Below are 13,635 nucleotides of genomic sequence, written 5' to 3' on the forward strand. Positions count from 1 at the left end.
AACTGCAAAAAGTACTGCGCGTTTTTTAAAATATTTGTTGACAGCTCTTTACCAACAGAAAGAGGGAGGGAAAAACATTACCTGATGGATTGTTGGTAATATTTCCGCAAGATGACCATGTCGCAGTTTTGCTAAATTAATTCACGTCTCCTCCTGAAGTGACGAGCGATGCATTAAACACTGTTTTCCAGCCGCGGCTGCGCTTCATTTTCGTAATGTATAATCTGTCTAAAGCAGAGATACAATCAGTCAGCGCAGTCGTCCCTCCAGAGTAAAATGCTTTGTTTACCTGTGCGAGTTCACTGGCTTTTTCCCGCACGTGAATTCTGACCAATCAATAAGCAGTTTAGGAAATATGTTCAACAACATCTGGCCAATAAGAGATGTGGATTTTGTCAGATGACTGCATTTTGGTTAGTTTCAACTGGTTCGGACCAAAGCCAGCAGTGTGGTGTGAAAACGTCCCAAAGACGGCAGAAGATGCAATGTATCATTTATTGTGCTTGGTCCAGACCAAATGAAGCGATCTACAGACGTGAAAGCACCCTAAATGTAGTATATGCCAGCATTTTTTGTTCTTTGCCAATATGCATTAAGACAGGAGTGTTTAAACTCTGTGCTGGAGGGCTGGTGTCCTGCAGATTTTAGCTCATCCTTGCAGGTTAGTTGAGGCAAGTTGGTTTCTAAGAGCTTGATTAGCTTTCCCAGCTCTGTCTGATTGGGGTTGAAACTAAACTTTTGGGTTTGGATGCCCCTGCATTAAGGTATGCATATGAAATTAAACTAATGCCCACATCCGGACTTGTTAGTGAAATCGTTGGTCTGGATAAGTTTAGGCCAGTTATGCTAGGTTTGTATTCCTCTTTAATTTTCAAACTTTTTTTTTTTTTTTTGATTTATAGAATGAGATGCGTTACATGAATAAGTTAAAGAGCCCCTATTATGTGTTTTTAAAAATGACCTTCCATGCTGTGTGTAACAGCACTAAGCATATGAAAACATCCAGGTGAGGCTTAAATCTGAAAGTGCACCGTTTAAAACTTAATTTTTTTAGCTATATTATTGACTCAAAAAAATAAAATAAATCGAGTTGTGTTCGGATGTTTTGCTTCAACTTGGATACGGTACATCACCTAATATGTAGTTCCAGATCCGTAAAATGTGAACGTGCTTTCCCTTCAGATACTAGCAGAGCGTGGGGGTTCACGGGACTGATCGTGACGCGAAGATGACCAACGCTGGCAGATGGAGATTCAGCTGTGGGCAATAAAGGGTTAAAGTTTAGATGATTCGGTTCAGATTCAGTTCAAAAGAGCAGTGCTAGTGCTGTATCTCTCAGATCAAGTCTTTATTGGGCTATTCACATATTGTGTCCAAAACCGTGCGTCTTCTTTTACTGATTTAAATGCGTTTTTGAACTTGTGATCTGCTGTTTGCCTTCGCTATGGTCACCATAAGCTGTTCCTTACACACGTGGGGCAGTTATTTTAATATGTTTTTTATGGACATTTTCAAAATGTACGCGCATCTTGGCGTTTCGTCAACCGTTTTTTTATGCGCATATGCAAAATGCTCATAAAAAGGTGGATGGAAACATAGCTATTGTTATTACTTTGGGTTTGGGTTAAGAGTAGAGTAATGTACGGGTGTTTAACTGCATTGCTTTATAAACGTAGGCGACCAATCACTACGGACTGGGTCATCGATTCATTCAGCGCAGATTAGCTTAGCGCTAAGGAAGGGTTTGAGAACTAATGAATCACTGAACCAATCATAGTAGAGTTGTTGGGATAATTAGGTAAAAATAAATGCTTATTATAAGACAATGAAAGTGTTTTTTGACCTTGCAGACAGATCAGCCTGTTGTTAGAGATCCCCAAAACCAAAACATGACCTTTTATCATGCAAAATAGGGGCAAAAAGTAACTAAATGAGGATAAATTGAGCAAACGTCAACACAAGTTATAATTTCCCACCATTGCAAAAACATAATACCTGCCTTTAGCTTGTAGGGGTGTTAATTTTCCACCCTGCTGAATGATAGACAACCACATTAAAGAACATCTTACAATTCTCAGCTGGTTTCAGAGCAATTTGTTTGAATCTGTACTTTTTTACGTTGACTGAAGCAGGCGTCTTTAATAAAGCACACCACTAGAGATGTGTTTACTCACCGCATATAGCAGAATATAGTTTTTTTTTTTTTTTTTTTTTTTTGGGCTGCTTTGAAATGGATGGCTTCCTTTAGGGCTGAACGATAAATGGCATGGTATTGTCATGTGGATTATTCTCTAAAGCCGACTCTGCAATCAACTGTGAATCTCCAACACTCCAGTGTGTTCAGCTGGAGCATTGTTAGTACACAAAGCCAAAGGTCTCTGCCAAACTGTCACATACAGCATCGTCATGGCATAGTCAAATCGCAAATAATAATTTTGCCATTTTGACAGCTGTCTGCGTATAGCTTCTTCATGAACTACAACCCTTTGAAGGAAATGCTACTAATGTCAAACATGAAAGTACCTGCAGATATCACACATAATGACGTTTTTATTCAAAAGTTACTTTATACAGACGCTTTGTTTTTCATAATTTCACAGATTTTGTGGTGGTAATTCCCATACATTTGTGGACAATTTTGCGATTAAAAAAATATATAAACAATGGCTGTTTCTCAATATGCGTTCTTCACCGGTCTTGTACGGTAGACGCGTGAAACTTCTCGGATGTGATCTTGATATCGAGGATGCACCGATGCAGACTTGAGCACCGAACTTGGTCTGGAAGTCCCAGAAGTCATTGCGACTGGAGGTGGGAAGCGCTGCATTTTATTTAGATTTATTATTGAAGTTCAGAGATATCACTTATTTACCTCAGGAGTTTCCCTAAATAAAACGGTGAAAGTAAACATCAACATAAATATCTTAATAAAGGAATAAACACATTAAGGGTGTTTTTTTTGCTAAAATTCATATTAAATTAAGTTTTATTTATATTGTGCAGAGTATATTTATAATGTTTTTATGCAAAGTATATATTTTGAAGAGGGGAAAAGCAATACATTGTTGTACGAGTGCTGTAATGTTTAAATAATTTCCATTTAAAGTGCGTGAAGGTCACGTGACCATCAGGAAGAACGCAGAATGCTATTTCTCAAAGGACGCGTTCTCTGTCCTTGCGGTCGGCTGAGTTTGTTCTTCCGAGGACACCTGGCAAGACCGGTCTCCACAAGAACGCAAGTCCGTTCTCTGCGTTCTTGGAATTGAGAAACAGCCCTTGTCTTATTTACCATATTAGGTAGCCTACAATGTTAGGTGTGCAATCTGACAATGACACAAATCATAAAAATAAAACTTCTTTATTTTGGTCTTTTGTCAAGACAAAATCTAAAACAGTAGGGATTGAGCCAAAGGAAGGTTGTATTTTTATATATTTTTTTCTCGATCTTACTATTTCTTAGTCAGATTTCACTCCCCGGACCATCTGACATCATGTACCCCAGTCAGGACATGCGTTAGGGCTTCCCCTATCGTAATACACCTAAAACACGGATTGCCGTAAAACATGTCAATGGCAGGGGAAGTGTTTTCTATCCTCAACAGCAGGAAAAGAGTTTATCATTTATATATTTGTATATTAATATTATTTATTTATATATAATCATTTGTTGATTCGAAGCACATCATAATAGACTACCAGCCATGCATCTAAAGCAAAAATAGTGTCACGTTCAGCAGCTGTCATCCTTGAACCAATCTCCATCATTGTAAGCTGTGTAAGCTTTTCTCTGTGCTCCACTGCTTCATTAGATGTCTGCTTAACTTTCTTTTGTAGTCTGAAGCACATCAAACACAGAAAATGCCCAATTCGAGTTGTTCACTCGATTTGCGCCACAAGATGTTCAATCGCATCTTTGCATTAACTTCATGTAAATCACTCGCGCTTCATCTGCGTCTGTTTATTATACAGGCTGTAAAGCAATTATGCCCCACTTCCATGCAATGTTAGGATTGTGAGGGCGCAGGTGAGACGACATTTTTCGAAAAGCGATCAAATAAGTCACGTGCGCTGCATATGCAACGTCTAGAAGTCATTTAAAGCTGTTAATTGCAAACTAAAATGAATATATTTTGATTATATGGTTTGGAATGGGATGTTTTATAAGATTATTGATATTTTTTGTTATTTATTTTGCGTTTAAAGTAAGAATTTTGCAGGATTGCAAAAAAATTAGCTTTGTTGGTTTTGCGTTGGATTCAGTGGTCGCAAAATTGCGATAAACTAGAGGGTCTTATTATATATAGCTTCAGTCAAGTGTTTGAATTAAGTCCTGTGTAATAATGCATCATCCTACACAATAAATCGTGCAACATCTTTATGTATTGCAGGGTTTCTGCGGGGTCTTAAAGTCTTAAGTCTAACATAAAAAAAAAAATCTAAATTTTAGGCCTTGAAGTCTTAAATTTGCTGTTCTAAGTCTTAAATATATTTGCACAGGTCGTATTTTCCCGATGTAACACTACATCTAATGCGCATTTCTATTCTTTTTTTGTTGTTGTTGCTTGGTTTTTGTGGTGTGGTAGTTCTTTATTTCTCTAGTCCAAATGTAATTTGCGGTATTACAGCTACAAATGAGACCAACTTGCTATAGCCAATCAGCTTTCTGTTATTGAACTAGGTACTTCCCTCACATGACGCGCAAGAAAATTTGTTGCGAAGTCACAAATGCGATTTTTATGTCAGTATATTGCTCAGCCCTAGTTTCCTTCATGAAATAATGATGAAAGAAGGCTTTGAGATTAGCCCAGCACTTTATTTAATCTGTAACATCCCTAATTAGAGCATCTATTAGTCCAACAGTTCTGTTATGATGTATTGTATACGTCTGCATGGCCAGCAAAGCTCAGAATGAAGTCAATAAAGGCGACGCACTCTGCATCCTCCTGTTATATTTGCAACAAATCAGTCACCGCAGGTACTTGTCTCTGTCTCTTGTGCGAATGAAGAGGGTTTGCTCATCAGATTCTTTCTTCCTCGATTATCTGTTGAAAGATTTCACTCACAGCGATGTCAAGAGTGGCATCGGCCTGCTAAAGAGAGCACATCAAATCGAACCCTGCCACTCTGTTCTCAAGCCATTTGATTTTCTGTCTTTTCACAAAAGCGCGTTCTCATCCTCCAGTCTGGGGCCTTTAATTATTGAACTAATGGGTTATTGTCTTGTTTCTGGAGTTTTTTTGTGTTGCCTTTGTTTCTCCAAACTGTCTCTGGGGTTGTTGGCTCCGAGCTCAGGGACTTTAGAAAGCTGTGATCTTCAAAATATCTGTCTCTGGGGCTCATGTGCTCAGTTTCCTACAAGCCGTTTTTTTTTAAAAGCTTGTCTGTTTTTGTTTTCTGACTTATGATGAAACGCCAGTTGTTGTTTTTTTTATTTTCCCGTTTGTCTGTGAATACATCTATAAGTTTATAGATTAATGCAGAATTGGTTAGTCATCTGCAGAGCTGTAGGTGTAGTAGCATGAGTCAGTCTCTCTCTGTTCCTGCTCTTTCACTCCTTTTCCCTTTTACACGCTGCAATTATCCTCGTCACTCTGCAACACTGAACTGACATCCTCTTTTTCTGCTTCTGACTGGAGCCCAGAATGCATTGTTTGTCACGTTTGTCGATGGACTTATCATCTGTATCTTTTGTCTTTTTGTTTTACGCCCTGGGTTGGATTTCGTAGCATCGGTCTTCTGTTGTCATTTGCTGTTTTCTTGTCTCTTTTTCTTTTTGAGCTCAAAATCATTAGGAAGTGATCATTTTATTGTGAAGCCAGCCTGCAGGATGCTCAATGAGACGTTTAAAGTTCATAGATTTTTATATTTTTTAAGAGATTTAAAGGGATAGTTCACCCCAAAATTAAATTTACTCCGTTTACCAAAAGTGCAACAATACAGACTCGCGGTTTGGAATTTGGTTTTAGCTCATGATTTCAGTAAGTAAAATGTTCATTAAAAATAAAAATTAAATGCAACAAACTACAAACAAAATGCAATGCAAAATTAATACAATGATGCAAAGATAATAACGAATTAAGCCATGCTTATCAGGTTTTTCAAGCACCTAACAGTTTTGTTACATAAAATGAAATGTATTCAAATAACACTGCATACTGTACATCATCTTCACTGTATAAATTACACAAAGGTTAACCATCACTGAGCTAGATAGCTATTCAGTCAAGAGCAGAGGCATTTAATTATATTTTGTTGATTGATTAATATATAAAAACACAGACAGCAGGAATAGGATGTTTTTATTTTAAGACGCAGCACATTGAGAAAGTTATAGATGAAATAATTTCTCCAATGTTTACATTCCAAGGCTTTACAGATTGAATGCTCGAGAATAGGACTGATTAATAATTATTGGTCATATCTAGGCCCGCACAGAATCTGTAAGCGCAGAAATCTGCAGATTTTTAGCCCATTATAAAGTCCATTTACTTGTGTAAATGTGTGGAAATTTACATTTATTCAGTTTTTATTTTAATTTCAGTAGTATTCTTGACATATCAAAGTGTTCTTATAATTTATTTACAATAGTTTATAATGTTATATTTTCTGTCTTTTAATTGATATATTATATAAGGAACTTGCTTTGTTTACCAAATAAGTGGAGGTCCAAATAATTGGTTTAGCTTTGTGAACATCAAGTTAAAAAGGTATTGCTTTTACTTCGTATGTTAAGCTTTTAGTTCTACTCCCAAAGTTATTCCATATTTTTTCAAAATTATGCGCAGAAATACATGTCTGCAGATGCTTGCTGACCCTAGTCATAACTGAGTCTTATGGCAAAGCAAGACTTAATTTGTGTCGTAACTTTCATTCAGCTGTTCATGTTCATGTGAAAGTGTCTCTTTCAGTGTTCACTGATGGACATGCATTCTAACATGCACAGAACCAGTTAGATGGTAATTAAAGGAAAGGGAAAAATGCAAAATGCAAATGTTTAATAATTAAACTAAAGAACTGCAATATCCATATGCATATTTAAACCATGGTACCAAAGTATTGTGGCACCCCTACCCTTTACACTCCCTCGTGTGGTTTTAAACCTTGATAGGATTGTTTCTACAGCTGGGCGATTTGGCCTAAAATCTAAATTTTGGTTAATTGAATGCATTAACCTAATTACTATTAATTAACTATTATTTTATTTCTTTTTTTTAATGCCCTCATAGTTCCCTGACAGGTTTTGTAATATGCTCGCATAATACAAGTGGGAGATTTCTAAATGAAGGGTGCATTGCTTGATTTTAAAATATTTGAAAGAAACACACACCATCCACTGTCTTTGATTATCTATTGAACATCAACATTGAACAAATGAAATTAAAACACCAAATGCCTATCGCCTCACAGCTAGAAGGTTGCTGGTTCGAGTCCTGACTGAGTCAGTTGGCATTTCTGTGTAGATTTTGCATGTGTTGGCGGGGGTTTCCTCCTGGTGCTCCGCCCAACCCATTCCACACAAATAATGAAGTATAAACCATCCAGGGCGGGGTCACCTGACTCCACATGCGGTAGGGAAAGTAACTGAAAAAATTGACCTGGATTAATTTGATTATAGATTCTGAATTTCGATTTTAATTATTTTTCGATTAATCGCCCAGCCCTATGTTGAACAAAAAAATATTTTGAAGAAAGCTGAAAACCTAAAGGTTTTCCTAATAAGAAAAAATACTATGGGAGTCAGTGGTTACAGGTTTCCAGCTTTTTTTATATCATCATCTCATGTGTTCACCAGAAGAAACTCAGATTTGGAACCATCCATTTGTGGATGATGATTTACATTTTTGTGTGAACTATCCCTTTAAGTGTCTTGAAAGGCATTCAATAAGAAGATTTTTGTCATTTAATCTAGCATAGTCACATAATCTAACATAGTTAACTGTAAGTGAAGCAAATCTCCAATTATATTTATTTTTTTCCTTCTCAACCAATCAATACTCTGCAGAGAACTTGTCAAGATCTCTCGCAGCCGGCAGCTTTATCCGTACCTGTGGCTGCCAGAATTATCGGTACCCTCTCAGACCTCCATTATATTGATTGTGCTATACTATGTGATTGGCCCAGTTTTTACTCTTGACCTTGAATGCAGGTTTACTAGGGAGTTTTGAAATGCTGCAAAGAGCTCATCTTACTGAATCGATCAGTTGAATTATTATTGGTATACCTTCTTTTCTTAATAATTTTCAGTCATGATAAAATCAGTTTTAGTCTTGCATTAGCCCCTTTTGAATGAATGAAAAAATCGTTAGCTTAAATTACTAAATTCTCTTTATATATATTTTGTGGAGGGGAACTTTTGGGTCTTCATGTAAAATCTCTCTTTTATTAACTATTGTTAATGGTGTTCACCTGCTATATCTTTGTTCCATCTATATCAACTATTCTTTGTACTTGTTATATATTGATTAGACAGGCAGGTGCTTTTGGCCATTGCCTTAGGTCTGGGTAATCTTTATTGATGTTCATAAATAAAAAAATAAAAAACAAAAAACATCTATAGTATTGATGGTAAACTTAAGTTTAATAGTATAGGAGACTCCTGAAGTTTAGTGCTTTATCAGATGGATTTAATCTGCCCATCTAGATGAAAGTTTGGTCGTCGTCTTAACATTTCAGTAGTATTAATTTGATTTAAAAAAATGTTTTTATACAACCACAGTATTTGTCAATTATTGTATTTTTGCAGAAGTTATTTATTTGCTGCAGCAGCATATTTAATGCTTTTTGTAATTTAAAATTAATAAGACCCCTTAAAAAACAACAACAAGTGCTTAGGTAAAACATGCAACGTAACCCTAAATTTAAAAGTAGCAACTCAGTGTGGAGTTTACTTCAATTTATTTAATTGCTTTTGTGCACAACCTAATGGAAACATCATGATGCATCACAAACTTTTTCCCCGTTAATTGTTCTTAAACCAGATTTGCTTCCCTTAATCTATCATTCATTTATTAACTTTAATTTAGTATTATAGGATATTCATGATGTTCAGTGCTTTATCAGTTGGATTAAATCTGCCCACCTAGAAAAAAAGTTTGCTGTTACTTGAAAGTATTATTTCTTATTAACATTTGTAGTATTAGCCCGATTTAAGAAATGTTTCGTACAACCACAGTATTTTTCAATCATTGTGTTTTTGCTGAAGTTATTTATTTATATTTGATGCATTTCTTTTGCATTTCATGACACCATTTGTAAATAAACAGTTCCTGGGGGAAAAATGTAATGTGACCCTAAATATAAAAGTAGCGTACTGTGTGTAGTTTACTTTAATTTGTTTAATTGCTGGATTAAATCTGCCCTCCTAGTAGGCATGGGTTGATAACCGTTTTCAAAGTTTACCGCGGTTTGGAAAAGTCAAGATTTTTAAAACTGCCAAAATTCTCTGCTATACTGTTTGTAAAGTATATGTAAGATTTTTTTATTTTTTTTATATTTTTGTTTGTTTTAAGTCTTTTAGAACAACAGTATCTTCAGCAGAAAAGATATCCAAGATGCTGTTTTAAATTATAAAGAAATCAGTGTTTTAGAAGCTAATGAAGACAGTAGATGTCAATGATTAATTTTCATTATTTAGTCTGACATGCTTACTGCTCCAAAATATTTTAAATGTGGGGAAAAGTTAAAAAGCGGGTAAAGTTTTTTTTTTTTTTTTTTTTTTTTTTTTTCTCCTTTCCCAGACATTTAAAAAGAGCATATTTTTCCCCTTTAATTTTTCTTAAACCAGATTTGCTTCTCCTAATCCATTCATTTATTCATTCATTCATTTTCTTTTGGCTTATGGCTGATTTATACTTGTGCGTTAAGTGATCGGCGTGAGCCATGTCACCTGCCTTGCGCATAGTTGTGCATTTATATTTCTGCGTGCTGTTTGTGTTGCTCTGCAATAACACTTCCAAAAACTAGCTGGCAGCGAATTTTACGTTCCTCTATGTTGTTTCTTCACGGGTATTTTGTTTTTCTGAACACTACCTTAATGTACAAGTATCTAAACATCGCTTATTTAGAGGCGTGAATTGGCGGACATGCAACAACCTTAATCGTAAGGTAAAGACAAAACAACAGTTTCCATCTGGAGCTCCTTCAAGAGACTCGACACTTTTAAACAGTCGTTCCATCGGGCTCGCGGCAGTCAGCACTGCTCACACTAGTCAGCTACTAAGCTGAACAATCGCAGAGCTTGTGCTGCGCATCATTGAGACATGTAGTTACATTTTTCGAGAGCCACAGTGGAATGAATTGCCAACTATCCCAGCATGTTTACGCAGTGGATGCCCTTCCAGCTGCAACACATTACTGCGAATCAACCATACACACTCATTCATACACTGGCCAATTTTAGTTATTCAGTTCCCCTATAGCGCATGTGTTTGGACGGTGGGGTAAATCGGAGCACCCGGAAAAAAACCCACGACAACAAATGGGAGAACCTACAAACTCCCCACAGAATTGCCAACTGGCTCAGCTGGGACTCGAACCAGCGACCTTGCTCTGAGGTGACAGTGTTAACCACTGAGCCACCATGTTACCTCCCTTAATCAGGGTTTGTGATGTGATATATATATATATATATATATATATATATATATATATATATATATATATATATATATATATATATATATATATATATATGATGCAACACAAAAGGACCAGAGCAAATAAATCTGTTGCTAAATTTAAAGCAGTCATCAAAAATACTGTCATATTCCTTTAGTTTTAGTTTAGGGATATTATATCAGTGTATGGAAACATATGGAGTGATTTTGAAGCACCGCTGAGACTTTATCATTGGTTGTTAATAGTGCCGGCACCTTTGTGTATTAAAGCTGCTCAAGCTGGAGATGTAGCTGCTCTATTCTTAGTAGTATCTGTTCCACGAGGCCAGACATCCTCGCATAGGAGAGGCGTTCTTCTGCCCAAGCAGATGGCATCTGTTTAAATGGCAGAAAGAGTATGTGTATGCGCACATGAGATGGGGAATACTCGGTACCTCTGATCATGCGCTGCTTTAATTTCCTGGTGACCGTGGAGGAACTTAAGCACACATGCACGCTTTCTTTCCACATCGCTTCTTGCTGCTTAATTTGAAGCTGGAGCAACTTTGCAGTGAGTCAGACAGAGAGAGAGAGAGGCTTGTTGCCATGACAACATGACACGCAAGCAAAGGAGGTCAGATGAGATGAGGCTAATAAACTCCGATCCTAACAACTGAATTGTTGAATATTTTACCGTATATGTGAGATCAGATGAAGGGGCCTGTCACGTTTTTGGATGATTTATTTCCACCTGGCGCCGGTCCTCCCATTTTCTTTCTCCCTTCCTAGGCGGCTATCGTTTTTCTGGCACGTTAGTGACTCTTGTCATCGCTTTAATTGCACCAGACGTTGACAGGTTTATTCTTTGAGAGTGGGAGTGTGATGTCCTGAAGTGATTGTACCCAGCAAGAGGGCATGTCGGGACATCTAAATGTCATCCTGGCTCAAGGAGGAAAAATAGCAATGTTTTATATGCACAACTGCATTTAGCTGCCCTAGGCCAACTCCCAATTGCTCTGCTGTTTGGGGTGTAGTAGCCTTAAAGATGCGCTCATACTAACTGCTGTGTTTACTCCCAAGCTTAAACCCCAAGTACACAGCCCGTGCCTGTGATCTTACATAATGCGCAGTTAAGCTTGATTTTTGTCCCACTTGTTAATTTCTTTTTCTCCTTTCGGGCCCTAGAAGATGATACAAATGGCTTTTAGGATGCCGTCTGTTACATTGAGTTGATTTAAAAGGGAGCAGAAGTGCACAGGCAAGCTAATGCAGCCAGATTGAGCGAAACCCATTGGCCTGAAATTGCATCAGGAGCCCCAGACCATCATCTCAGATCTTGTGAATTATTGATTGGTCCAGTTAATGAATATCACAGCTTGTGCCTCGGCATCCAAAGAGATAGATTCCAAAATCCTGTTCGGGACGCAGGGCCAATAACGACGGCCGTTTAACTGTCGAACTCTTGTGAAGTTAGACATTTGGTATGTGAAAGCATAAATCTCACTACTTTTTTTCCCCCTCCATTTCTTTCTTTTTGTGCAAAGAAGTGCTGAATGGCGGTATTTTAGAGCATAAGATGATTAAAAGTGGAGGCAGCGAGACAGGAAGATTGAGCACTTTCTCCAGATTAATACATTCTTCTTTCTCTCTCTTTCTCCCCATGCAGAAGCAGATCATCGTGGACCCACTGAGTTTCAGCGAGGAGAGATTTCGGCCCTCTCTTGAGGAACGTCTGGAAAGCATCATTAGTGGCGCCGCCCTCATGGCCGATTCCTCATGCACACGCGACGACCGGCGCGAACGCATCGTGGCTGAATGCAACTCTGTGCGCCAGGCGCTGCAGGATCTGCTCTCTGAGTACATGGGCAATGTAGGTGCACGCCGAATACTGCTTTTGCTTTCTCCTTTACTGCTTCTCCCCTTCTGCACATCCCTAAATGACGAAGGCAAGTACCCACCTGACAGACAGACGCTCTCCTGCAGGGAAGACGAGGGGAGTTTTATTTCAGGGACAGTGCGCAGATCACGTTCACCGGGTGGTGTTGTAGAAAGACCTGCAGTCTCATCACAATTTGTCCTGTGCCGTCTGGCTTTTGAAGAGTACACACAAAACACCCCGCTGTGCTACTGATCTGTGCATTGAATTGTTTGACTGCTGTTGTTTTCAAATAATTCCCTTTGTTTGCTCAGCAGCATCGGTTTTTATTTGTTTTCTTGGTTTTCATTTGTTTTCCCCTTTCGCTTCTCTATTCATTATCTTGCAGTTCATTTATTTCACTGAAAGTCCGGAGTAGTTTAAGGAGGGAAAAAAAAAGGTTGAAAGCAACTGTTTTACACCCCTGGGGTGTGCACCATGGTGGGTGATATGATGTGCTTGTGGTCTGGTGAGGGAAAAAAATGAACTTGTAAGCTTCATGACAAATTTGGTTGTTTTGATCAGAACTGATAGAAAATGGACCTTTTTAGGCAAGGTTGTTTTGGATTGCTCTAAAATTGATCAAATAATGGGGCTGCGCAATGTATTTCAGCATTGACATCGCAATACTTCTGCTATATTTGCAGGATCTTTAATGACAAATGTGGAATATTTTTGACTAGAAGCCACAGTTTGGAGTTAAGATTTTAGCATTTATAATTTGCCTTGTTCTTTTTGTTAAACCTGTAGGGCCCTATCATACACCCGGTGCAAAAAGGTGCATGATGTGTTTGGCGCGATTTTGTTTCTATTTTCAGACCAGCGCAACAGTAATTTTCACTTTTTGCGCCATGTTGTTTAAATAGCAAATGCATTTGAGTCGTTGCTATTTTGAGGAACTGAAATAGACTGCACCATTGACCAACTAAAAGCTGCTAAAAGTCGAGCACAGTAGTTATGCAGCTATGCCCTCCATGCCTTAATGTCGGACGGCTTTTTTCAGTTTGAGACTTTGTATTGGTATAATGGTATTAATATTAGCAGTAATATTTATTATATGCATATTTATATTTGTTTTAATTAAAACAAGTTTAGATTTGTCCACCTGTGGGGATTTGGAGACGT

At 37.7% G+C, this 13,635-nt stretch overlaps 1 protein-coding gene across 4 annotated transcripts in view; it reads left to right on the plus strand.

The window, feature by feature from the left end:
• ctnna1 (catenin (cadherin-associated protein), alpha 1) overlaps positions 1–13,635 on the plus strand; it is a 193,499-nt gene that overhangs the window by 23,798 nt on the left and 156,066 nt on the right. For 3 of the 4 annotated variants that reach the window (XR_012389377.1, NM_131456.2, XM_073921162.1), the window contains one exon: positions 12,262–12,465. Coding sequence is in view for 3 of the 4 variants with exons in the window: in NM_131456.2 (NP_571531.1) it covers positions 12,262–12,465 (204 nt within the window). In the remaining variant the exon portion in view is untranslated. Of the gene's footprint in view, positions 1–12,191; positions 12,466–13,635 lie in introns of all 4 variants that reach the window. The other variant, XM_073921163.1, reaches the window with a different exon arrangement.

This window comes from Danio rerio, chromosome 14, assembly GCF_049306965.1.
Source record: "Danio rerio strain Tuebingen ecotype United States chromosome 14, GRCz12tu, whole genome shotgun sequence".
NCBI lineage: Eukaryota > Metazoa > Chordata > Actinopteri > Cypriniformes > Danionidae > Danio > Danio rerio.